This window comes from Entelurus aequoreus, linkage group LG04 (assembly GCF_033978785.1).
Source record: "Entelurus aequoreus isolate RoL-2023_Sb linkage group LG04, RoL_Eaeq_v1.1, whole genome shotgun sequence".
NCBI lineage: Eukaryota > Metazoa > Chordata > Actinopteri > Syngnathiformes > Syngnathidae > Entelurus > Entelurus aequoreus.
Genome location: NC_084734.1, coordinates 60286621 through 60313787, shown reverse-complemented (window position 1 = coordinate 60313787; position 27167 = coordinate 60286621). Strand labels below are relative to the sequence as shown.

At 39.3% G+C, this 27167-nt stretch overlaps 2 protein-coding genes across 2 annotated transcripts in view; both read left to right on the top strand.

Moving 5' to 3' along the window:
* LOC133648886 (m7GpppX diphosphatase-like) overlaps window positions 1–27167 on the top strand; it is a 375169-nt gene that overhangs the window by 215204 nt on the left and 132798 nt on the right. The gene's annotated exons all lie outside the window — the stretch shown is intronic.
* Window positions 1–27167, top strand: part of LOC133648887 (AF4/FMR2 family member 2-like) — a 380782-nt gene that overhangs the window by 279843 nt on the left and 73772 nt on the right. Inside the window, 1 exon segment of the mRNA XM_062045401.1 lies at window positions 2278–2315. Within this exon segment, the coding sequence (XP_061901385.1) occupies window positions 2278–2315 (38 nt within the window).

The following is a 27167-nucleotide window of genomic DNA, read 5'->3' as shown; positions in this document are numbered from 1 at the left end:
GTGGATGACTTTCTGAAGTCCATTTTTTTTTAGAATGATAGGACAGAAAGGACTGCTTATTATCCAAAGCATACCACATCATGTTTCCTTCTGAAGTTATAGCATAGACATGTATGTGCTGTACTGCTGACGGAAGTAACAGTGAATTGTTAGACGTACGAAGCAATACTCTGCTCACAGTTAGACAAAAGCTATGAAGCAAGGAGTTCGCTGATGAATTATGACCATATACAGGTGTATGCTTATACCGTATATGCGTGCAATGGATGCGGCTCAAGACTTTTCGAAGGCAACTTACTGGAATTTTCTTCTTCAAATCAGTAGCCTGAACTCTGCCTCATGAAACAGGCTTTACACAAAAGTGAAAGCAGCAAGACCTACTAACAAGCTGTAATTGAAGGCCCAGGCATTTGGTGATCTCAATAGTAATGCAAATGATTACAGGCATCAAACATGAGGGTTAAACAATTATGCCAAATGTAAAAATGTTTTTTGTAAAAAAAAATGTGTTAACAGTGATACCTACTCTATTCATTTAATTACGTTAAAATATTTGACTGATAATTATCGCATCATGTCAAGTCAAACGGAACTAAAAAACGAGGCTGATGTGAAGGCTCTGCAAAAAGTATTTATTAAATTCCACTCAAAAAGACACGAAACTGCAATGCAACAAAAATAAGCCCGGGTGAAAAACAAAAACAAAGTAGAAATTAATCTTTCACGGGCTAAGCGGCAAGCTGGGCAAGGTGATGTTCCGGTGAACATAGAAGTCGTGGACAACATGGCTAACAAACTCTCACTGGCAGAAAAGCTCTAAACACGGAAAAAAGACGAAGTAGCAAGGACGGCAGCAAGAGGTAATTACACGAAACAAACAATAACAAGGCTGGAATCATAACTTGCTGATTTATTAATGTAATTTCATGTAGTTTATGTTATTGTCAACGTCAAATCATTTGCTATTAATACACAGCAAGAAAAAAACAAGCTTGTCTGCCTTTCGGAGGACTTTTAGCAGTAAACTGAGCTTTGCTCAAGTAGGACTGCTTGCATCAGAGTCTTATATTCAAAGAGTTAAACTTTAAATGCAAGTCTATATAATCCGATATTTTTTTTTCTATATCAATATCGAATCCGCACAACCCTAGATTTTACAACTAACGTATTTTTCGGACTATAAGTCGCTCCGGAGTATAAGTCGCATTGGCCGAAAATGCATAATAAAGAAGGAAAAAAACATATATAAGTCGAATTTTTTGGGGAAATTTATTTGATAAAACCCAACACCAAGAATAGACATTTGAAAGGCAATTTAAAATAAATAAAGAATAGTGAACAACAGGCTGAATAAGTGTACGTTATATGAGGCATAAATAACCAACTGAGAACGTGCCTGGTATGTTAACGTAACATATTATGGTAAGAGTCATTCAAATAACTATAACATATAGAACATGCTATACGTTTACCAAACAATCTGTCACTCCTAATCGCTAAATCCGATTAAATCTTATACTGTACGTCTAGTCTCTTACGTGAATGAGCTAAATAATATTATTTGATATTTTACGGTAATGTGTTAATAATTTCACACATAAGTCGCTCCTGAGTATAAGACGCACCCTATGAAAAAAACTGCGACTTATAGTCTGAAAAATATGGTATGCTCTTTTTTCCACCCCAAATAAAGAGACATGGCTAATATGGTCCATTTTAATTGTGTAAGATGAAAATGTGCTATATTTTAGTTCTACTATTCTTACTGTACTATGTTTAAACTTAAGTTACTATTCTAAATATCTGCAGCCTGTCTTACTTCAAGTAATTGTGGAGAAATTGCAGAGAGATATTATGTAATGGCAAGTAGTATTTTTCTGCTTTATTTGAATAGTCTTTTAATTTGGAGTTTTTAATAAACATACAAAAGGTTAAATATGAATATAATTGTGCCCTGCATTAAAATAGGCATAGTTCAGACATAGTTGCTTGTTAGTAATCAATTTGTAAACTGTGATTAGTCTGATTAATTATTTCAATCATTCAACAGTAGTTTTAACTATGACACAATCAATTTGTTTCATTATTCACCTTCATCAGTCTCTGGTCAAATGACCAGCCACACACACACACACACACACACACACACACACACACACACACACACACACACACACACACACACAGACAGACAGACAAACACACGGACACACACAAATACTGGCAACAGATTACCATACTGAATATTTTAACATAAGTGCCTGTGTGTGTTGTTAGGTATCCGGCAAGCCTAAAGCCCGAGCGACAGCCTTAAGGTAAGACACACGCCCTTTTTTTACGATGTTGTTCTTTTTTTAATGTTACTTCCCTCTTTAAGGGTTGTTTCAAGGTTATTATGAAAATATTATTAAGCAGTCTGGAACCATAGTGGCTGTAATTATCCAAAACATCTGCAGTGGTGTGTGCTCACAATGATAGCCTCAGTCGCTGTTCTGCATCAACACTTCAACACAACATTTCTCACCAGGCAGCAGGTGTCACTGTGTGTTGGTTCATGCATAAACCACTGCACATCTGTCTACATGGAGCCCATTAACTTCTGCTTATGGCACTATTTGGATTTTTGTCTACTTGATTATTGTCTCAACCTCCATAACTTAAATTAACATCCTGTCCGTTTATCTTCAGTCCCTAGTTGTTACCTCGAAGATTAAATATAATTCATTAAGCACTCCCCCTACCCCCCGATGGGTGTCATCAGTCATCGGCATAACAGTGAAAGCTAACACCGTATTTGCGTATGTTGTCATCTAGCAGCAGCATATAAATGCTGAAGAGTGCAGGGCCAAGAACCGAACCCTGTGGAACTCTGCATGTTACCTTAACATACCCTGATGTCACATTGATATGGGAGATGCACTGCATCCTGTCAGTAAGATAGGAGTTAAACCAAGAAAAGGCTAAGTCTGACGTACCAATATGACTTTTGATACGTGCTAATAGAATGTTATAAGTAAGTAGCAGCAACATGGATGACGCATCACCATCCAGAGTTAGCAATAGACCATTAGTCACTTTTGCAAGGGCTGTTTCAGTAGTGATTTCCCCTGAAACCGGACTGAAAGGGTTCACGGAGATTGTTAGATGCTAAGTGTTCATATTGCTGCTGTGCAACAATGTTTTTGGAAGATTTTCGAGATAAAGGGAAGGTGGGACACCGGCTGGAAGTTCACCATGAGGTCAGAATCGAGGTTAGGTCTTTTGAGCACAGAATAAATAACCACTGTTTTGAATGCTAGGGGAACAGTACCAGAGGAAAGTGATAAGTTATTAATATTTAGGTCCTAATATTACAAAAAGCTCCTTTATAAGTTTTTACAGGAAGTGGGTCAAGTAAACATGTTGTTTGTTTTGTCCCATTTATGAGTTGCAGGAGTTCCTCTAATGTTATTTCTTCAAAAAGAGAGATTATTTTAGAGAGGAATATCCGTTGTACATACATTCGTATCTGCATTAATAGAACTCAATTGGAGCTGGGACGCGTTATGTTTATAATCTCCTTTCTAATGAGTTCAACTTTCTTAGTAAAGAATTGCATAAAGTCATCAGCCAATGGGTGGAGCTACTGGGAAAAGTCCCTTGTTGGGTTAGCGATGCTACTGTATTAAACAAATATTTCGGATCGTTCTTATTCAGGCAGATGAGGTTGGAGTACTAATTAGTTTTAGATAAGGTAAGAGCATGTTTTATAAGTTATTAAACCATCACTCCATACTTGACGGAAAACCTCAAGTTTAGTCGCATGCTGTTTGCCTTTCAGCTTTCTACATAGATACAGTAGATAGTACTTTATTGATTCTTTCAGGAGTGTTCCCTCAGGAAAATTACTAATCCAGCAGCAGTGTACAGAATTGAGATCGAATTTAAAAAGTAAAAAGTAAATAATGGGAGTACATGAAAGTTTCAGAGCTTTGGCTTCTTCTGTGAACAAAGGAGTACACCTTTTAGGGGCCTTTTTTAGCTTTAGCAGTGCTATACTATCAATGACGTTGCGCAGGGTATTGTTAAAGTTGTTAGTGAGGTTATCGATAGAGCCCACATAATTTGGGAATGGTGCCATTACCGAAGGCAGTAGGCCAGCAAGAGTTGTAGTTAAAGTACCAATGATTGTCACACACATACAAAGTGTGGCGAAATTATTCTCTGCATTTGACCCATCACCCTTGATCACCCCCTGGGAGGTGAGGGGAGCAGTGGCAGCAGCGGTGGCCACGCCCGGGAATCATTTTTGGTGATTTAACCCCCAATTCCAACCCTTGATGCTGAGTGGGGAGGTAATGGGTCCCATTATTATAGTCTTTGGTATGACTCGGCCGGGGTTTGAACTCACGACCCACCGATCTCAGGGCGGACACTCTAACCAATAGGTTAGAGTGGTTGTAGTGGTAGTAGTTGTGGCAGCATTAATGTGGCGGCTGTTACAGCATTGGTTATTAGTAGGTTGTTGACAATGAGTCAGAACTTCAAATTGTACAAGGTAGTGATCGGACATTACTTTACTGTATGGGAGTACCATAACTTTGGAGGTGATGACAGCCCGGACAAGGACTAAATCTATCATATTACCGTTGCAATGCATGGGTTCATGTGTTATTTGTGTAAGACCACAGCTATCAATTATAGTCTGGAGAAACCACGTACGGGGTATTCATATGGATATTAAAATCCCCCATTATAATAATATTATCTGCGTGTGTCACGAGATCAGCAACAAACTCTGAAAATTTGCTGATAAAGTCCGAATAGGGCCCAGGGGGGCAATAGATAACAGCCGGATGGAAAGGTAGCAGTGTGACAGACCTCATAGTAAGCACCTCAAATGATTTACAGTATATTCATTACTTAGGTTAGGGCTAAGGTTAAGGTTTTCATTTGATAGTAGTGTGTCCCCTCTACCCCATTTTAAGGGGACGGGCAATATGTGCACTCATATATTTAGGAGGAGATGCCTCGTTAAGTGAAAACAATTTATCTGGTTTTAGCCAAGTTTCACTGAGACCAATGACGTTAAGATTGTTGTCTCTAATGACCTCATTGACTAATAATGTTTTGGGAGACAATGATCTGATGTTAAAAAAGCCCATACTATAGGTAGTGGGCTGTTTTGAGGTATTTTTGTTAATGCTATCCGTAGAACTGATATTAATAATTTTACGTCTATTTCACGTAGTGCGCCTTAAATCATTGTTATCACATCTAGGAAGAGATTATTTGCTAGGTGCTGCCATAGATTTAACGCTTCACAATTTGCCACCTCAGTAGAATGCATGTCTACCTCTGGCACAGTCACTACAGAAAAATCATTATGTGAGTAATGCATTATTCTACGAGAAATGCTATGTGTGCAGGTATTTTCCAGCCTGGCGCTGGTTAGTTCTAGCTTAACTGACTCCTCACCCGGACTAACAGACACTGTAATTGCCTGTGTCTGAACTTGCTCTAGTGTAGTTAAGTCAAGTGTGACTCAACCAGTAATCTATGTTTCTAAAGAGAGTGATGGCGCCTTCCATCCTCAGCAAACCTGTTTTTTCTAAGGAAAAGGTCCAATTATCAATATACATTAGTCCCTGTTCTCGACAAAAAATGGCCAGCCACTTCTTAAGTGAGACTAATCTGCGATACCTCTCATCATTGCCTTTCGCAGGCAGGGGGCCATAGACAAGTACTCGAAGCCGAGACATCTTTCTAGCGAGATTACAAGTCCTAGCTATGTTCTTCTTTGTAATCTCTGACTGTCTCATCCTAGTGTCATTGAAGCCGACGTGTACAACTACAGTATGTTCGCGTAGGTAGTGGTGCGATTAGCCTGTCGTACGTGTTTACGAGGCCTGTTGAGAGTCAGCTCCCAAAAATTAGCTTCAATTTCGGGTGCTCAGGCCCTGGCAAAACATTTAATTATGGCTGGTTTACTAAGCTGTATGTTCCAGGTGATGGAGTCCCCTACGACTAAGCTGTGGTGTCCGGTAGACTGGTGTGTAGGACTAGCTAAAGGGCTAAATCTATTATGCGTCTCAACCGGTTCACCTTGGCTTGTGGGCCGCTTAGGGCTGCTATAAACTGGGCTAGTCAGCTCGCTACACCTAACGCTAGCAAATGTGTCCGCGACGCCAAAGGTTACAAAATGATTCTGCTCTAACTGCCGAACACGGCCCTCTAGTAAAGCCAACCTATCCATGAGAAAGGTGCAAGAAAAAACAGGAAGCCGTACACACTTTGTTTATTTCACCGAGTCGAGTGCTGGCTGTCATTCGGAGCACAGTAGCTTCGAACCGGGACTAGCATAGCTTTGCTGGTTTAGCAGGTAGCTAGCTAAAAGTGAGGCGGTGAAACAGAGAGTGGGTGCTTTGTAAGTTTGATAAAACTACTAAATGTGTTGGAGAAGGAATAAAGAAAGCTGTAAAACAATTAGAAGCACACAGATAGAAAGATAGCACTTAGCTTTTTGAGCGACAAACAGCAGCGGCGAACAGCGAGAGCAAGCAGACTTCCGAACACGACGTCAGACCACTGCACACCACAATAACATCTTGTTATAGTTATGACTATTGAGTATGGCTTTGCATTAATTAAACAGTTAGTCAGTACCTCAATCTTTCTGGACCTTTTAGCAGTCCTTAGATCAGATAAAAATATATTTTGAAAAAACTTAATTATTTCATTACGGGGGCCCTTATGGAGCCAAAACAAGGCCAGTAAGATTTGGTATTGAAAAAAAATGTACATTGTAGATAAAGTTGTATTGGCACCGAAAAAAGTTTTGTCAACAAATAAATAAAAACATTGAAAACATATTTTTGGTGGATGTTTTCGATGCCAGTATTCATATGTTTGTACTTGTACTTGTATTGTTTTTGTGTGTTTCAAAGGTTTTTATGATCGCTTCTCTTTTATACGATTATGTTTCTTTTTTTGGTTTGGCTTCTTTTTTTTTTACGGTATCAAAATAACGGCAGTATTTTAGCGCGAGGGGTGGGCACCTGTGGGCGGGGCTTTGAACAAGTTTACCTGGAAGCAGTTTTACTGGACTTAGGCATGCAAGTAAAACACTGTAGAAGAAGAAAGGAGGACGGAGGGTTTCTAAATTAAGTTCAAAAAAGCTTCACAATATGAAATTATGAAGCAAAAGTTGTTTTTTACATTTATCTTGAGTAGGCCTGTATGTGTTGTATCTCCTGCTCAGAGAGAAATCTTGTATTTGCAAACATGACACAGTTTATTACTCTTTGATTACTTCGTAAAGCATTCTGGTCAACTTTGTTACTTTCCCAATTGGTTTTATATACCGGTATGCAGTTTATTTCAGCACTAAGAGGTTATTAGGATATATTTCTGTCATTTCTGAAATATTTAATTTATTACTATGCATAAATTATCTTTACAAAGCAAATAAAATAACTTCAAAGCAATTACTCATATTTGTTAGTTATGATACAGTTTATAAAATAGTTATTATATGATTGTTTATTTTTTTAAATCAAATGTAATAAGGCAGTCAACCATCAGCTTCGCTCACTTGATGGTGTTGTTCTGTAGTTAAATGTCCTCTCAATAACACACCTGTGAAGGAAACCCAGATGTTCCACAAAGGCTTTTTGATTGATTGATTGAAACTTTTATTAGTAGATTGCACAGTACAGTACATATTCCGTACAACAGACCACTAAATGGTAATACCCAAATAAGTTTTTCAACATGTTTAAGTCAGGGTCCACGTTAATCAATTCATGGTAAAGAAGATCTGCTTTGTCTTTCTTGTTGAATTACATACAGCAGCATCACAAAATACTATTTAGATATTATTTTTAAAGATGTTTTAATGTAATTGTTAATAGATATGTCTCCCGTAAAAGTCCAGCCTATTTTTTAAATTAATTTTAAATACTCCCTCAGCTCTACATTATAGCAGTTGATGTTTTAAAAATATGCTGTAGATTGTACTTTCAAATGTACATGTAAATATTATGTGGAATATCATTTAGGATATCTGAACGTATTTACTTAGTTTGTATTATATGCAATTAAGGCAGGAAATCACAATATCACAAATTGGTTAGTCATGTCACACCAAGCTTTACATGTCTGGTGTTAAATGTTTTAAATGAATAAATACAGCTACACTTACATTATAAAGTCGTTCTTCTCTGTCTGCGTGGAAATGTAAAAAAGTATTTTTCCATAAGGAGTTTTGCCAAATATCACGGCTATATTGAGACAAACATGGATAATTTAAATATACATAATCAATGTATGTACGTACCACTTCTCAAAGTATATCTAGGTTAACACAAAGATATTATATCACTTTTACACTTCATTTAGACGCCATCAGTCCTCCTTTCTTCTTCTCCGGTGTTTTTACCATTCAGTAAAACTGCTTCCAAGTAAAACCCCGCCCACAGACGCCTCATGCTAAAACACTGCCATTATTTTGACACTGTAAAAAAAAGAAGCAAAACCAAAAAAAGAAGCAAAAGAAGCATTATAAAAACCTTTGAAACACACAAAAACAATAAAAGTGTACAAAAATATAATTATTGGTATCGAAAACATCCACCAAAAATATTGCATCCATTTTCCTCCGCTTATCCGAAGTCGGGTCACGGGGGCAGCAGCCTAAGCAGAGAAGCCCAGACTTCCCTCTCCCCAGCCACTTCGTCCAGCTCCTCCCGGGGGATCCCGAGGCGTTTCCAGCCAGCATAGACATAGTCTTCCCAATGTGTCCTGGGTCTTCCCCGTGGCCTCCTGCCGGTCGGACGTGCCCTAAACACCTCCCTATGGAGGCGTTCGGGTGGCATCCTGACCAGATGCCCGAACCACCTCATCTGGCTCCTCTCGATGTGGAGGAGCAGCTGCTTTACTTTGAGCTCCTCCCGGATGACAGAGCTTCTCACCCTATCTCTAAGGGAGAGCCCCGCAACCCGGCGGAGGGAACTCATTTCGGCCGCTTGTACCCGTGATCTTGTCCTTCCGGTCATAACCCAAAGCTCATGACCATAGGTGTTTGTATTTATTTGTTGCCAAAACTTGTTTCAGTGCCAATAAAACTTTTTCTACATTGTCAAAAAAAAATTTGATACTTAGACTTAGGCAAACTTTATTGATCCACAAGGGAAATTGTTCTTACCAATTGTTGATACCAAACCTTACTGGGAGTGTTCTGCTTCCATCCATCCATCCATCCATTTTCTACCACTTAATGGACCCTATCTCAGCTGCATTCGGACGGTATGCCATAGGCCCTATTTATCTATGTACCGTATTTTTCAGATTATAAATCGCTCCGGAGTATAAATCGCACCGGCCGAAAATGCATAATAAAGATGGAAAAAAACATATATAAGTCGCACTGGAGTATAAATCTCATTTTTTGGGGAAATTTATTTGATATAATCCAACACCAAGAATTATGCCATAGGCCCTATTTATCTATGTACCGTATTTTTCAGATTATAAATCGCTCCGGAGTATAAATCGCACCGGCCGAAAATGCATAATAAAGATGGAAAAAAACATATATAAGTCGCACTGGAGTATAAATCTCATTTTTTGGGGAAATTTATTTGATATAATCCAACACCAAGAATAGACATTTGAAAGGCCATTTAAAATAAATAAAGAATAGTGAACAACAGGCTGAATAAGTGTACGTTATATGACGCATAAATAACCAACTGAGAATGTGCCTGGTATGTTAACGTAACATATTATGGTAAGAGTCATTCAAATAACTATAACATATAGAACATGCTATACGTTTACCAAACAATCTGTCACTCCTAATCGCTAAATCCGATGAAATCTTCTTCCTCTGTGTTGCTTCGAAACAACTCTGCCATCTCCAAAGGTAGACAATGCGCCACTCCCTCTTGCGGTTTCCTGCTGCATATTTGACTACGTCCAGCTTGTAACCTGCAGTATATGATTTCCTTTTCGGTGCCATTTTTGTTCAGCCTTTCTCAGTTTTTATAAGTTACCGCCAATGTTGAAATGATCCATTTTCATAGGTACGGAAGTAGTAGCAGGTAGCCTCTTTTTTTTCACAATGCACTTCTGCTATGACCCACAATGCACTTCTGCCATGACCCACAATGCACTTCTGCCATGACCAGCCCCCGCCAAATTTTTATTGGTTGACGTATGTGTGTGACGATTGCTGATAAATGGCTAGTCTCTTACGTGAATTAGATAAATAATATTATTTGATATTTTATGGTAATGTGTTAATAATTTCACACATAAGTCGCTCCCGAGTATAAGTCGCACCCCCGGCCAAACTATGAAAAAAACTGCGACTTACAATCCGAAAAATACGGTATTTACCCTAATTATGTAAATGTTTAAAATGATTGTTCCACATGATGTGTAAATATCATATCATGGCGTTGTTTACAATACATCAGTTTTTTTTGGGTGCTGGTTCGTAATTGTAAAAATGTCCACATAAAAATTGGTCTGCGATTCGAGTTTCCACATAGGGCAATGCAGGGCACTGCCACAAGCCCGGGGGATTGAGCAATACCACCACCGTAAAAGGTGAAGTGTGGAAGCATGCAAAACACCTCCGCAAGCAAGCAGCCTTTGACTAGCAGCAGTCATTAGAAGCGACCGTGCTAAGAAGACAAAACTTGGAGATTTCTGTCGGTTGTTAACTTTTCGCCTTCCTGGTGAAATAAGTGAATCAAAGTGTGGCCTGGGAGACATTTGTAGACTGTGTCTTGTTTCAACACAAAAAGAGCAACAATGGAAAAACAGATACAAATGTAATAAGAAAAAGCCGAAATGTTGATACCAATGACTATTTTTAGCCTTTTAAAACAACACATGAATGCACATGTGTCATGGCCAATTAGGATGATTATGATTATCTAGACCGACTCTATGCAGCTCTGAACAGAGAATGTGGGGGGTGCTGGAGCCCACAAGGTAGACATGGTTAGGGAGGAAGCTGAGGAATTTAGGCATTTTATAGCCAAAGGAAGAAGAATGCAGATTTACCCTGTACATAATTTGGGTTTAATGAGCTGAGATAGGCTCCAGCGACCCCCCGCGACCCCGAAAGGGACAAGCAGTAGAAAATAGATGGGATGGATGGATGGAGTATTTTATTAGAAGAAAGTTACTATAGTCTCCCATTGGGATTCAATATTATTTTTAAAAGCCCTTAGAGTGAGCAGGTTGGGGCCCTTTAAAGACAAATGGTGTACATTCTTAAGAAGTTAGTCAGTTTTGTGGCACAGGAGGCGAAGATATCTTTATATTCTCAAAAAAAACAAGAAGACAACAAGAATTCCAATGGAATAAGATGTTTTGGCACATGATCGGTAAAAAATAAATAAAAGAGAACATGGATTACATGGGAAAGATTAATGGCCTGAGAAAAATGAACCCTGTTTGTCATTAAAAAGTTGAGTTCCAACTGGTGCGCAAGAATATAAAACTCTTTCACAAACTAGGCTTGTTGTGCTCTCAGTCTGTCGAGCGAGAGTGTAAATGTGTGTGCGCGTATGCATATGCACGTGTGTGTGCATGTGTGTGTGTGTTAAAGAGAGACTGTTTCATGGTTCTGTGTGTGCCCCAGGCCATGTGTTACTTTGCTACCACTAATGAGCCCTTTTCGCTCTGCACAGCGAGCTCACACACACAGACATGTATCCGCAGGGATGCTGCAATTCCACTTGCTGCAAGCGATCCATAGGCTTTATCCAATAGAAACATAGACGCACTTAATATAAATATATTTATGTGACATATACACTACATAAAGATATAATTGTATTCTTGCTTTGTTAACTTAACTCCTATATTGTCCTTACTCTTATTTGTATGCTGCCTCACTAACACATCATCGCAGACATGTTTTAATGTTGTTTAATTGGTTCCAGGCGTGACCGTAGTAAATGAATTGTAAAGTAGGATTATTATTAATAAATCAAATATTGTCTTTGTTAGAGCGTAAAAAATGTTCACAACCTTCTGAATAAGTTTGTTTTAACCATCTAAATAAATTACCGTATTTTCCGCACTATAAGGCGCACCTAAAAACCTCCAATTTCCTCAAAAGCTGACAGTGCGCCTTATAATCCGGTGCGCCTTATGTATGGACCAATTTTGAGCCACAACAGGTCTCGCAACTACGCCGACTTCATTTTCCCCCTTCTACGGCTCGGGGGAAAATGAAGTCGGCGGCTGCAGACCTAAACTTTATGTAAAGACCCAAAAATGGCTCCTATTAAGAGACATGCTTACGACGCAGAGTTTAAACTCAAGGCGATCAGTCACGCAGTAAAACACGGGAATAGAGCAGTAGTGAGAGAATTTAGCATCAACGAATCAATGGTGCGGAAGTGGAGGAAGCAACATGATGACATGCGCCAAGTAAAGAAGACTAAACAGAGTTTCAGAGGGAACAAAGCGAGATGGCTACAGTTGGAGGACAAACTCGAACAGTGGGTTGTTGAACAGAGAGCAGCAAGTAGAAGTGTCAGTACAATCACTATTTGTTTTGTTGACATTCCCTTTAGCGCAGCTCCATCTAATGGATGCATAACGTAACCCCAGCCTCTACTGTAGCGTCTATTCTTTGCGCCTCATAATGCGGTTTGCCTTATATATGACCAAGTTTTAAAATAGGCCATTCGTTGAAGGTGCGCCTTATAATTTGGTGCGCCTTATAGTGCGGAAAATACGGTAACACCCATATGCCACCTTTACACTTGTTTTACACAATATATTAACGCTGTTGTCTTTTGAAATCGCCAACGTCAAAGGCTCACTAATATCGAGATATGTTATTGATGAGGTCACAGAGAGCACAGCTTATAGGTTCAATGTGCACAATTGACTAGCTTAGTTACTCAGACAGCAATGTGTTCATATACATCCAAAATGGGGTAAATTGTAAATTGTTTCCCAATAGGTTAAGATGTTAATGTCTATTGTACTCATGTTAGCATTTCAGCTAGTGAGCTAGCGCCAGTCTGTCAGTGAGTGTATCAAAGTGCTGTTATCAGTCACAGCTTTTCCAAAATCTTAATTTAAAACGGTAATACTAACCGTCAAGAGTTTTAGGCTCCGTTTACACTAAGCCGGCTAAGGCTATCCAGGGTAAATCCCACCTAACCTTATCCGTGTGCACACACAACAATGCCACCGTTTAAGACCCTCTCCCCCCTCCGTCGGCCGGCGCAACACGACCTAGTACACATGCGCGGAAAATGCGCACGTCATAGTCACCTCGAGTGTTGCTTTGTGTGTAAGTTCTTAAATTTAACTTATCTGAACAATATCCAGTATAGTGGTATTTCAATTAACTGGAATCCAGTGTGGTGTGAGGCCCTATTGTAGTGATTCACACCTGAGACATCATAAATTAATCAAATCTTTAATAAACACTTGAAATTACACAATCTGAAACATTTAATTTTACAACAATCAATCTAGGGATCTAGATATCTGGTCAGGACACTCCTCACTCTTTTGCCTTCACCTTCATTGTCCGTTTGTTTTTGGTGACTTTATATACTCTGGACCTAGACGTTGAGTCGGCGACATACATGGCGGACAATAACTGATACGGTCTGCTTTGCCAGTCCAAATGCATTCGCTGTTTTCCGTTGTCTTCCCTCGACGGCCAGGTAATACAAAGCACACGCTACATTTTTTTATCACATCCACGGTAGCCTGCATTCTCGTTGTCTCTCCTTTGACAAATGGACAAAGTTTTTCGGTTAGTAGAATCACAGCTGACCCGGACATTGGAAAGTTCTCTTGCCGTCTGAGAAGTGTTGTATCCCAAATAGCTGCAATCTCTTAAGGTATTCATGTGTGATTTCCACAAGCGTCTGCACAGACGGAAGGAGAAACACGGGCATGTCTGGATGACTCGCCTTCATATTTCCAGTGGTTAGCTCCGAGTTACGAAACCGCTTTATAATATACGCTGTGGCGCGTTCTTTCTGACGTCACTTCCTGTGTGGGACGCGGTCTTTCTGACGTCACTTCCTCTCCGAACTCAGTTTGTAATTGATCAATGAGTCCATACAAAGCTAAGAGCCGGAGATTCAAGAAATACACGGCGCACTTCGCCGTGTAAAAATGTGTCCGAGGAGGAAGAGCTTAAACGTTAGTTTAATGTGGCTGAAACGGGGCTTAGACTACATAATTATTCGTTTCAGTGGTTATCAAGCTTAATGTAGACATAGCCTTAGTAGATTATTGAAGCTGCAAAATTTTAAGCGCAATGTGGCAAGGGATGACTGTAGTTTAAAATCTTCTTCTTCTTTTTCCATTTCCTGTCATATGTTTATATGAGGCCAATTGATTGTTATGATGCTGATCAGGAAACAGTATATACATTTTGGGGGAATTCATGCCTTTAAATTGTCATTAGTTTGAGACATTTTGAGACACAATTAGGGATTTTTGTGTTTTCTGTGACACTTACTATTTAATCAGCCTTAGCAATGGGTTATTATGAGTAGAACAACATGACTCAATGAGTCTTAACCAATAAAGTTGAAATGGACCAACAACATTTTGAGTAGTTCAATATGTGCATGATCAAACTTAGAATTAAATATAGTGAGATACTAGTCACAACAAGAAAATGTCAAAAATGTAGTGGAATGTCCCTGATACTGACATATTTAAGTTGCTATTCTTCAAAAATTATTTGAAAATAAATAAGTAACAACATAAATAAAAAAATAAAAGGCGTTGATTTAAAAAAGAAAAAAAAAAAGTTTTTCCATTTTTTAGAACTGATTCAAGCACTGTTTGTCAATGTCAGATCATACCTAAATGTTACCCAACCAAATTAATAAGAAAATAATTGCTGATAAAGCAGTAACAATTAAATTAGGCAATCGGGCTATGTTGTTTAGGTTGTGTAGTTTCTTAACAATTGAAAAAAAATATTCAAAAGGGTTATTTTATGTTTTGAGATTTTTCTGTCTCTTCAGAATGTGCCGTTTTATTGGTGGTCTTTTTTACGTGCTGAAGTCCTCCTCCGGGCCAAGCCCACTTAGACTGCGTCTCCACCCCGTCAGCCATGTTGTAGTTTAATACTGAAAGATCTAGGTTAGAACTTTACGCTACTTTGTATTAGAAATTACAACAGCGGAGAATGCATGTGCATGTACGAGCCAGTCTGCCCCACAACAAGATGATAGAGAAAACGAAGGAACTTATGAACTACAACTTTGGACTACAACTGAAATGGTGAACTCGCGCAATGCTCTTTGGGTAAACCTCTACCATTTATGGAGATATCTACTGACGTAACTAAGACAAAATATGTCGGTTGATAATATACATTGTTGGAATTAAAATTTCCGGGATTCATGAGGATCATAAATCCAAATAAACAGGTGCCAAAAGGTTATAAAAAAAAAAAGAAGATGATTTTGCATAATATGACCCCTAAAAATAACGATGGGGTAAAATGTGAAATAATGAAATGTAATACAGTATTTTTGGCTTATATCAGCATCAATGATCTATTAATTAGTCATGTAGTGGTTCACAAAGCTGCCTTTAATGCAGTTCTTCACATCCCACCAGTGACTGCTCAGCCTGAAGTCGCTGGTATAGGCTCCTGCACCTTCTGTGACCCTGAACAGAGAAGGAGGAGAAATAAACGATGAATAAATGGACGATGTTGCATAGGAAGATTTTATCCAGACCTGTAAGGATAATCTGCAGCAAAATTCATTTCTGCTTCTGTTATGCGAGTGGCCTCACGACGAATACTCCACAATTTGGCAGATGGGTCAAACAAGTACGACTACACATGCCAGTCAAGTCTATCAAGTGTGACAGGAGTTCTTCTGTGTCTCACCTGTGCTGCCATGGTGCATTACACTACATATGCACAAATGGAACGCTATTATATCTTTCCCCACAGTATTGCCTCAGGCACATACACACAGTTTGGGCTGTCACAGTAAAAATACTATATTTTTTGTTAGAATTTATGATTCATAGAAAAACAAAATGTGTTTACACATTGCCAAATATAGTACATATAGTGTACAGTCGTGGTCAAAAGTTTACATACACTTGTAAAGAACATAATGTCATGGCTGTCTTAAGTTTCCAATAATTTCTACAACTCTTATTTTTTTGTGATAGAGTGATTGGAGCACATACTTTTTTGTCACAAAAAACATTCATGAAGTTTGGTTCTTTTATGAATTTATTATGGGTCTACTGAAAATGTGACCAAATCTGCTGGGTCAAAAGTATACATACAGCAATGTTAATATTTGGTTACATGTCGCTTGGCAAGTTTCATTGCAATAAGGCGCTTTTGGTAGCCATCCACAAGCTTCTGGCAAGCTTCTGGTTGAATTTTTGACCACTCCTCTTGACAAAATTGGTGCAATTCAGCTAAATTTGTTGGTTTTTCTGACATGGACTTGTTTCTTCAGCATTGTCCTGTTGGAACACCCAACTGCGCCCAAGACCCGACCTCCGGGCTGATGATTTTAGGTTGTCCTGAAGAATTTGGAGGTAATCCTCCTTTTTCATTGTCCCATTTACTCTCTGTTAAGCACCAGTTCCATTGGCAGCAAAACAGGCCCAGGGTATAATATTCCACCACCATGTTCGACGGTAGGTGGTGTTCCTGGGATTAAAGGCCTCACCTTTTCTCCTCCAAACATATTGCTGGGTATTGTGGCCAAACAGCTCAATTTTTGTTTCATCTGACCACAGAACTTTCCCCCAGAAGGTCTTATCTTTGTCCATGTGATCAGCAGCAAACTTGAACTAATTAACATACATGATGTTCATATATAATGGAGTGTCATTAATATCTTCATATATTGCAATGGCCAAACCACACACATGCTATGAGTGATATGCAATCATACACACAATTGCACATGTGTGTGAGAGTACTTTAAAAAGAGACGGAGAAGGAGATTGTAGCACCAGCTGTGCAGGGGAAGAAGTTCTGCCAAGTGGAGAGCAGAAGCAGTGAGTTGAAGGAAGATGATAAGATGGCAGATGAACTGAGTCCAGATGGCCTCCACATTTTTTCTCCAAAGTCCAAAATACCACCGCAAGTCTTCTATTTTCACACGGCTCTCTGGCCAAATGATGAGACGACATTTATCTCTTACTTCAACTGGAGTTGGATCCTCCTGTGTCACACTGTGCTCCATTGTATATGTTGTCTCTTACCCTAAGCCACTTGCTCCATTGTTGTCATAAGCTGATCAATATTGCAGCGGCGATTTAGGGAGACAGAATCGAAATCAGATCTATATGTTCAATTGCTGCATAGTAATTGACACATTGCAAAGAGAAGCATGCACTGTAATGCACAAGAACCCTTTAGGCTTTCATCGATTACCTGGAAGATTAACTACAGGTAGCTAATATCCTCTCTGAAAGAAATGATGCCGTGTAAATTATCATTTTAAAATGCTGACGTATATTTTCCATGTATCCACGCGACACCTCATTATGACATCAGTGAGTGTTGGGATTGGCAGAAGTGGCACGTCTAGCTTAAATGGCACCCTTGGGCGAGACCCCCTTTTTCAAGTTAGAGCAGGGGTGGGCAATTAATTTTTACCGGGGGCCGCATGAGCTACCCGAGCACTGCTGGAGGGCCACATCGACAATATTTCAATTACATTTTGCTCAATATTATTTTTGATATATACCGTAAGATAAATAATAATAATAATAATAATAATAATTAGATGAGGTGGCGACTTGTCCAGGGTGTACCCCGCCTTCCGCCCGATTGTAGCTGAGATAGGCTCCAGCGCCCCTTGCGACCCCAAAAGGGATAAGCGGTAGAAAATGGATGGATGGATGGATAATAATAATTAATAATAATAGTAATACTTCAACATAGTGTGTGTAACAGCATTCCATGACTAATATAAATAAATTAACATTAATAATAAATGACAGTAAAATAAGCACACGTATGACTGAGGAGTCATAGTGTAACTTTGTGTGGTGTTTGAGTTGTCCGACTTTTTGTGTGGCCATAAACGCACCAGTGGTTTAGTGCTATGCGTGTTGGTGACAGATGACAAGTTGGTTTTGGCCTGGTTTGTACGGCAGAAAATGACTAGTTTTTCGAGATAGAATTGTTTTATTCATGTTTTTGGTGTGGTTATGTCCGAATATAAACAGTTTTGCTAAATAAAGTGATCGATATAATTCCTGTCCTCGAAGCATCTCGATAGACGTTACAATAATTGAACGGTGTTCAATTGAACGGTGTTGACGAACACACTTAGGGCCGCTTGTTGTCACTGTCACTCAAAGTTGCATTGCAAAATTCCATAGAATAAATATGTTTATTTTGTTTAGAATTCAGATGGGATTTGATTTGGTGCGCGGCATATACTTGCTGCGCGCAGCGGACGCTTGAGCAGTGCGCAATTGCGCAGGCACGCACCTTAGAGGGAACGTTGCTTGGCAGTCCATGTCTTGTTGAAAACACGGCATTCCTCATCAACTTTTCTCTTTTTAGCGTCTCGGGTATAAACCGTGCATCACTTGTCGCTGCATGTGCACCTTCACTCGCAGGTTACACACGGACACACGCCCATAAATAATACTTTTCAAAATAAAAGCAGCACAGTTGTATTGCGCGCACGACATAGATGTTTTTTCAACTTTATTTTGTAATTGCAGCTGTTCACATTCACTCACAATCACGCACACGCATACGTCCACACGGAAGTAATACAAATAACGATTTTCAAAACAAAAGCAGCACCGTTGTATTGCACACTCGACATAGATACTTTTTAAAATTTATTTTGTAATTTATAATTGGCCTCACGCGGGCCGGACAGGGACGCACAAAGGGCCGGATGCGGCCCGCGGGCCGCAGAATGCCCAGGTCTGAGTTAGAGGGACCGTTTGCAACCTTTACGCAGCTCCCTATAAGTGTCGTAAGCCTTATATTTCGTACAATTTTGGTTTTGAGCATGTAAACACATTACCATAATTCCTGGGCTATATAGCGCACCTGCTTAAAAGTTGCACCAACCCCATTTTTAAACAAATTGTATTTTGTACCTATTTTAGCCTCACACGTTGATTAGCCACATGGAAACATGAAATACTTACACAGGCGCTTGTTCACAAAATTGCAAAAACAAAAGTGCCTTTAACACGACATCAAAGAGCCTACCTACTACTTCTTCCTCTTTCTGCGTCCTTTCGGGGCTCGTTGATTATGGTGGATTTCCGTTCCCTGCGGCGAGTTTTGGCGTCCGTCGAGTGCATTTTGTTGATGTGCGGGCGAACAAAATGCGTGGGAAGATGTGTGCACATTTAAGTTGCATTTACCAGAGTGAAAAGAGAGGATATGGCGTTAATGGTGTTGTTATTATGATGGCCGTGACGGCAGGGAAGACACGCAAAGGAATGAAAGTCAAGTGTGGGTGTATTTGCTTGTGTTATTATGTGTGTGCGTGTGCATGTGTGTGTACGTGTGCATGTGTGTGTGTCGCTCTTCAGGGACGAATGTGGTCTGTCACACCAAAAAAAATCAGTAAATTAGCCACTACATTGTAGAAAGCGCATGGTTGAAAGCGTGGTGGGAAAAGTAGCTCTTAGACCTGAAAGCTTAGCTACGGTCCTAATGTTAGCATTGAATGTATATTTTACAAAAAAGACTGCAAATTGTCAGTTGCATTTCTGGGACGGAGTTTGTTTGTGTGCACATGCTCTAGGTGATACAGCCTGCATGTCAGATAAAAAGATGTTCTGTTAAACAATTAATCGTAACATAAGCTCCCGGCACTTGTTTATTTTTGGGGTTCAAAAAATATAACAGGTCCTTTTAAGATTTCCCACTTTTTTTGACTGTCCCTCAATGCACCATTCAAACAAGTGAAACAAATTCAACAAAGTGAAACCTGTGCCACGGACAGACAAATCTCAAATTTTTCTTCTTTCACCTCCTTTTTGTTCCCAAATACTGATGGAATTTTAAAAGACCAAATTTTAAGAAATGTATCAGATTAAAGAGAAACTGTCATGTTTTTTAACTTAACTTTAACTTAACGCAAACAAACGTTTGCCACTTTTAACCATTAAATCTTGTCATGACCTGCTTCTTGTGTTTCATTATTTTCTGTCTATGTTTGTTTCTGTCGCTCCTATTTTTGTTCCACTTCCGGTCTGGCGCCACCACTCAACTGGCCTAATTGCTGCCTCCCTCACCTGTCCCTGATTGGAAATGCACACCTGTTCCGGGTTGCCAATCAGGCTTCTTTATATACCGTACCAGCCTCGGCATCCCGTCAGGGGAGGATTGTTTCTTGCATGTTGTTGCTTTATTTATCTTGCTTTGTACCTGCATACCTTTCCTTATGCTTGTTGTGCACTTCCCTGCTGCACTCATCTTTATTGATTATGAAATACTCTTCTTACCTGTACGTCGTCTGCTGTCTTTGCATCTTGGGGTCACAACTACTGCAACTATGCGGCACCGTGGCAAATCCCACCCTCTCCAATGTAACTACCACTGATTAAGACACAAAAACACTTCACGACACTATTGATATTTTTTCAGATGTGGCACACAGTCATTCAACAATGTCGTGCATACATTTCATGCCAGAAACCGCCGCTGCCTGCCTGTTTTTGCAATGATGTTATCTCACTAATTCTAATTTAAATGTGTCCCTGCATTGAACGCTCACGTCCTCTCTTCCTTGTTTACATTTACAGAGATGTCCATTTGGGGTGACAGTCTCTAATTCAGTGTGTTTCAACCTTTTTTGAGCCAAGGCACATTTTTTTCATTGAAAAAATGCGGAGGCACACCACCAGCAGAAAACGTTAAAAAATTAAACTCAGCAGCTGATACTGACAGTAAAAAGTTGTTCTGGAAATTGGTGGATATGAATTCAAACCATAACCAAGCATGCATCACTATAGCTCTTGTCTCAAAGTAGGTGTACTGTCACAACCTGTCACATCGCGCCGCAACTTATTTTGAGTTTTTTTATTTTCCTGTGTGTAGTGTTTTAGTTCTTGTCTTGTGCTCCTGTTTTGGTGGCTTTTCCTGTTTGTTTGGTATTTTCCTGTTGCGGTTTAATTTCTTCCCTGAGCGCTATTCCCCGCACCTGCTTTGTTTTAGCAACCAAGACTATTTCAGTTGTTTTTATCCTTTTTTGTGTGGACATTGTTGTCATGTCATGTTCTGATGTACTTTGTGGACGCTTTCTCTGCTCCACACGCCGTAAGTCTTTGCTGTCGTCCAGCAGTCTGTTTTCATTCTGCCACCTGCTGATATGGAAGAGTATCACACGGTTACTCTGCCTAGGTCTAGACAGCACAGACACTCAACAACGGCACATTATTTGCGGATTATAATTGCTGGCTTGCAAAAAATATTTTTAACCCATCCATCCATCCATTTTCTACCGCTTATTCTCTACGGGGTCGCGGGAGGCGCTGGAGCCTATCTCAGCTACAATCGGGCGGAAGGCGGGGTACACCCTGGACAAGTCGCCACCTCATCGCAGGGCCAACACAGATAAACAGACAACATTCACACTCACATTCCCACACTAGGGCCAATTTAGTGTTGCCAATCAACCTATCCCCAGGTGCATGTTTTTGGAGGTGGGAGGGAGCCGGAGTACCCGGAGGGAACCCACGCAGTCACGGGGAGAACATGCAAACTCCACACAGAAAGATCCCGAGCCCGGGATTGAACTCACGACTACTTAGGACCTTCGTATTGTGAGGCAGACGCACTAACCCCTCTGCCACCGTGCTGCCCTATTTTTAACCCAAATAGGTGAAATGACATAATCTCCCACGACACACCAGACTGTATCTGGCGGCACACTGGACAGTGGTTGAAAAACACTGCTCCCATTGTCTCTCATCAGTTTGCTTTTATCCATTTCATGTGAGTGCTCAGCACTAATAAATATGTCCCCCCCACTCATCCCTGTGACACCCCTAAGACAATCCCACCCTGAGTACAGTAATTGCCTATGAGATCAATGTCCAAAACCACCACTGGTTGGCAGTAACTGCGACAGTCCATAAGGACAGCTTTACACAGATGAACTGTATAGAGTTCCTTCATTAAAACATTAACTGGTTCCTTAAATGTGTAGCACAGGAAGCAGACTCTTAAATGTATTTGTATCTAGATTATGTCTACTTCAATTCATTTTGCAATGTACAATATAACTTCGCAAACAGCCACATAACTTTTTTCTGCAAACATGTAACCGAGTGGCTGCACTGCAGATTAGGACAAGACTGCCAGTCGGCAAGAACTCCCATCTTGTAGTCATAATTGCATATTGGGACTCACAAATTAGTGTGCTGAGAATGTGAGTTTGGCATCTGAAATGTGTATCTGTTTTTAATGGAGCGCTGAAGATGGTGCCATATTTCTCAAGTTGAAAATCTCACGGTGCGTGTGACAGAATACAGTTGTACTAATTATGTGTAAAAATGATAGAGGTGGACATAACTTGTATTTATTTGTATTTATTCAACCATTGCAACCACATCACAGGCTTGCACTTACATCAGGGTTTCCCAAACTGAAAGTTGCCACCCAAAGATTGGTTGCAGGTCAATTTGTAAGCTTATTAAATCCTTAGAAATACATAGCGTATTTTTCGGACCGTGAGGCGCTCCGGGATTATAAGGCGTACTGTCCATGAGCAGGTCTATTTTTATACATTAGGGGCATTTAACGGGTGATATTATGATTTGTTTTTCTACATTTAAAGCATTTCCTTGTGGTCTACATAACATGTATTGATGGTTCTTTGGTCAAAATGTTGCATAGATTATGTTTTACAGACCACCTTCAAGCCGCTTTCTGACCGTCTCGTCAGGATGCGCCGTTTTGTGGGCGGTCTTATTTACGTGACTTCACTTCGATAGCGTCTTCTCCCCATCATCTTTTTTGTACCAACAGTTTTTAGCGCTTCCATTGCGAGTCTGCTTTTAGATTAAGGTAAGTATGCCACTTTGTATAAAAAATGGCAACAGCGGAGGATGAATACTCCTCAACAAGAGAATGGAGAAGAAGAAAGAGCTTATTGACTATGGCATTGGCGCAGACCACAATGGCAGACGCGTGCAAATTTTTCGGAACTTATGCAGATCCCAAATACACCACACCAGGTACTCATAAGTAAGAACATTTGGTTTTGCATAATATGTCTGCTTATAGGTGTCATTTTGGGGTCCTTATACACACACCATTATAATACATGTATGTTCAAGCACAGTACGTCTGACTACGGTAGCTGTAATGCTCCGACAATCCATCAAGGGTTGTGGTTTTGTAGTTTACCAAAGTTGTACTAAAACGACTTTTGAGGGATGTGTAATGTTCTATATTTTTAATGAAACATCAAAGTTTTGGTGTAGCCTACTTACCTGTACTTGTTAGCGTCATTTGTTGACAGGCGTCAACCTGCAGTCCACACGTATCTCTTATGTGTCTACTGGTCACACTTATTACACAATGTATTTTGGTAATTACCAACCAGAATTAATACATACAGTACATTAGGCGCCGCGTTATAAGGTGCGCTGTCCATTTTTGAGAAAATAAAAGGATTTTAAGCCTCTCTTATAGTCCGAAAAATATGGTACCCAACAGTGGTTGAACTTGTATGTTGGTCGTCTAGAAGTTCTTCGTTTTTTTGTGCACTACGAGCTGCACAGATTTTCATTTCTAATCAATAAATTACCATTGTAATTGCACGCTGTGTCCTGCCTCTGCATCCTGGGGTCACGCTAAGAAAAAAAAGAAAGGTTTAAAGTCGTCCAACACCTTCAATCACTGTCCCTGAAAACCTCAAATAAAGCCAGAAATCTTGGGGTTATTTTAGATTCTGATTTACATTTCGACAGTCACATCAAATCAGTAACAAAATCGGCCTACTATCACCTCAAAAATGTAAAAAGACTTAGAGGGCTCATGTCAGCTCAAGACTTTGAAAAACTTGTACATGCCTTTATTACCAGTAGGCTAGACTATTGTAATGGTCTCCTTGCAGGTCTTCCCAAAAAAACTGTCAGGCAGCTACAGCTTGTTCAGAACGCTGCTGCTAGAGTTCTAACAAAGACCAAAAAATGTGAGCACATTACACCAATTCTTAAATCCTTACATTGGCTCCCTGTACATCAGAGAATTGATTTCAAAATCCTCCTGCTCACATATAAATCACTACATGGTCTAGGACCGAAGTATATCACTGATATGCTCCCACTATATAAGCCCTCTAGATCACTAAGATCTTCTGAGAGCAATCTGTTAGAGGTTACCAGAATAAACTCAAATCAAGGGAGAGCATCATTCAGTCACTATGCAACAAATAGCTGGAATAAACTTCCTGAAGATGTCAGACTCTCCCCAACTCTGACTACTTTTAAAACTAGACTGAAGACTTTTATGTTCACCTTAGCTTTCAGCTAAATCTTTTAATCTTTTAACTTTTAACGTCCGCACTGTTTTTATTTTTATTGTCTGCATTTTGATTTTGCTTTTATTTTCTTTCATTTCACTGTCTGTGAAGCACTTTGAGTCTGCCTTGTGTATGAAAAGCGCTATACAAATAAAGTTGCCTTGCTTTACCTTGCCTTGCCTAAGAACGCTAACCCAGAATGTAACATACTGTATGTACAGCCATGACCAGACATTAAAAAGAAAGTGGTTGATGTAAGCTAAGCACACAAGTCAGTCTACATATGTGTAATAATTAGTGTATACAACAGGTGTAAAGTCATAAGACAGGTTCTTAAAAATACAAATACTGGAAAAATCACGTATACAGTAACAACTTGTTTGATGCTCAACATCCTAAACAACCTGCAGCCTCACAGAGCTTCAAAAGGAAAGCATTTATGACTTATACATCAACATATGAGTCAGCATCTAAATCAAAGTTATTGATAAATCCTGCACCTCCACATTAAATGTATGATCTTTTTTGCAAGCTTTGTAATTGTTTCATGGTACGGTGAAATCAAAGACAGCCACGAATTTTTTTTTCAGGAAATTAAGAGCACACAAAGAATGATGAAATAGGGCAGAGCGTAAAAGAGGGCAGGAAACTGTTTGAAAACACATCAGTGACTGAAATGAGTGGTTACATTGTAATCACAGTTTGAATTAATCACTTTAAAAAAAAAACACCCGTTTCTTACCGGATGATTTTAATTATACTGTATTCATATTCCTGGAAGCTGCAGCTGCCACCAGACTGGAAACTGCAATCATACAACACAAGTTAATTGCATTCATTCATGTTTTAATGTATAAGTGTCTCTTTTTAACATAAAATAAACTTTATAGATAGGTGATACAATTATTTCCCCTTGCAGGATAATGAAATTAACTGTTAAAATGAGCACTGCTACAGTATAGCGTTAGTTGTGTGCTATTATAGCTAGTTTAACTGCAGCCTTTGAGCATCATGTCTTGTCAGGTCTGTAAAGCAGCAAGAATATTTTTGACCCACAGCTTGTTTTTGATTCTCGAAATAAAATTATATAATAATTATTTTTTATGGTATTATATATTACACTCATTTGCTTTTTCATCTATTAACACAACGTTAAGATGCGGATGTTTTGTTTAGATAACTTAGCATTTACTGCATATTAACCTGCTTTGGATTGATTTTAGCATCTTAAATGCACAAACTGTATCAAAGTGGCCCTTGATACTTTAAGTTTTTCTGTATGCGGTCCTCGCTGGGAAAATAGTTTGGACACTCCTGCTATGAGGCTTTCATTTACCCTGTTGAGGTTGATTTAATCACACAAGCCAACATGCTCATACCGAAGTATTGGCTGCAGCTTCCCAGTCTGACAAAGGCTATATATTTGTTTTATGCAACACAAAGGCCGAATCAGAAGGTTCTGCATTCTAAATCCTTTTTATTAAGAGCTGAAAGAATTTTTTTTGACACGCTGAAGAAGAAATGTTCTTAAATATTTGTAATTGTTTTATTTTTAACCTTTATTTACCCAAATTAATTAGGAATCTCTTTTCTAAGGGAGTCCTGCACATTCATACACCAGTGGAGGTGCCACTGGGAGCAAGTTGGTTATTGACACAGCCGTATCAAAACTGAAACTCGCGTTGCTTGCACATTTACTTGTGGGTTTGCCTAGAGACATAAGGAGAATGGATGTTAAACAAGGACTTTTCAACCAATGGCAGTTCGACGACATCATTTTCCTCCATTGCTGCATACTTTAATTTAAATTCCTCTGTTTTCATATGAAATTGTAGCGGCTGATCATCGCCGATGGGAAAAATCAAATGAATTAGATTTGACCATGAAAATCCTTAGTCGAAGACAGCCCTGAAATTAATATATTTGTTGCATTGTCTTTCAATATGTTTCCCTGCACTAAATTAGTCTGATTTCTAAAAAAGTTAAGTTTTTCATATTTTCACACCTACGCATGAAGTCCAAGTATTCATGCACTTTCTGACTATTGGTCATACAGGGGGGCACTTATTTATTTTTAGTGGGGTTGAAGGAATTCCTTTTCTTGTTGACCTATGACATCACACTAGCCATCTGCGGATCCTTACAACTTCTTTTAAGTGTAATATTGTGGCAGATTACAAATATTACGTCTCTAATGGCTATACTGATGATAAATAGCAGACAGCATCAAGAAATGACCTTGGATTGCGCTACGAACATGACGCTACTACCAAGAATGTTTTGGGTCCGATGCAAAAAAAGGCAGCGGAAGAGTTTTTTCGAAGGAGTTTTCGGACGAAAATCATGGAAACACAACTTTTGAATGTCCTGGAGTTCATTCATAAGACTCTGTGGATTGATGGAAGGACCTTTAAATCTGTATGAAAAGACCAAACTGATATCCAGAGGAAGGTTACTATTGTTCTGAATTATCTTGCCCATTGTGTGGTAAATCAAATCAGTCGGCTTGCTCAAATGCAGCATTAAGAGGTTTGAGTACGCTTTATTATTTGCCTTTAATATACCTGCTTCATTATCTTTTGTCTCATTCATATTTTGTTCGGGAGTCCAAATTATTGGTACATTTTCTTAGCTACCTTCTAAAATGTAATTTGTTTTTTC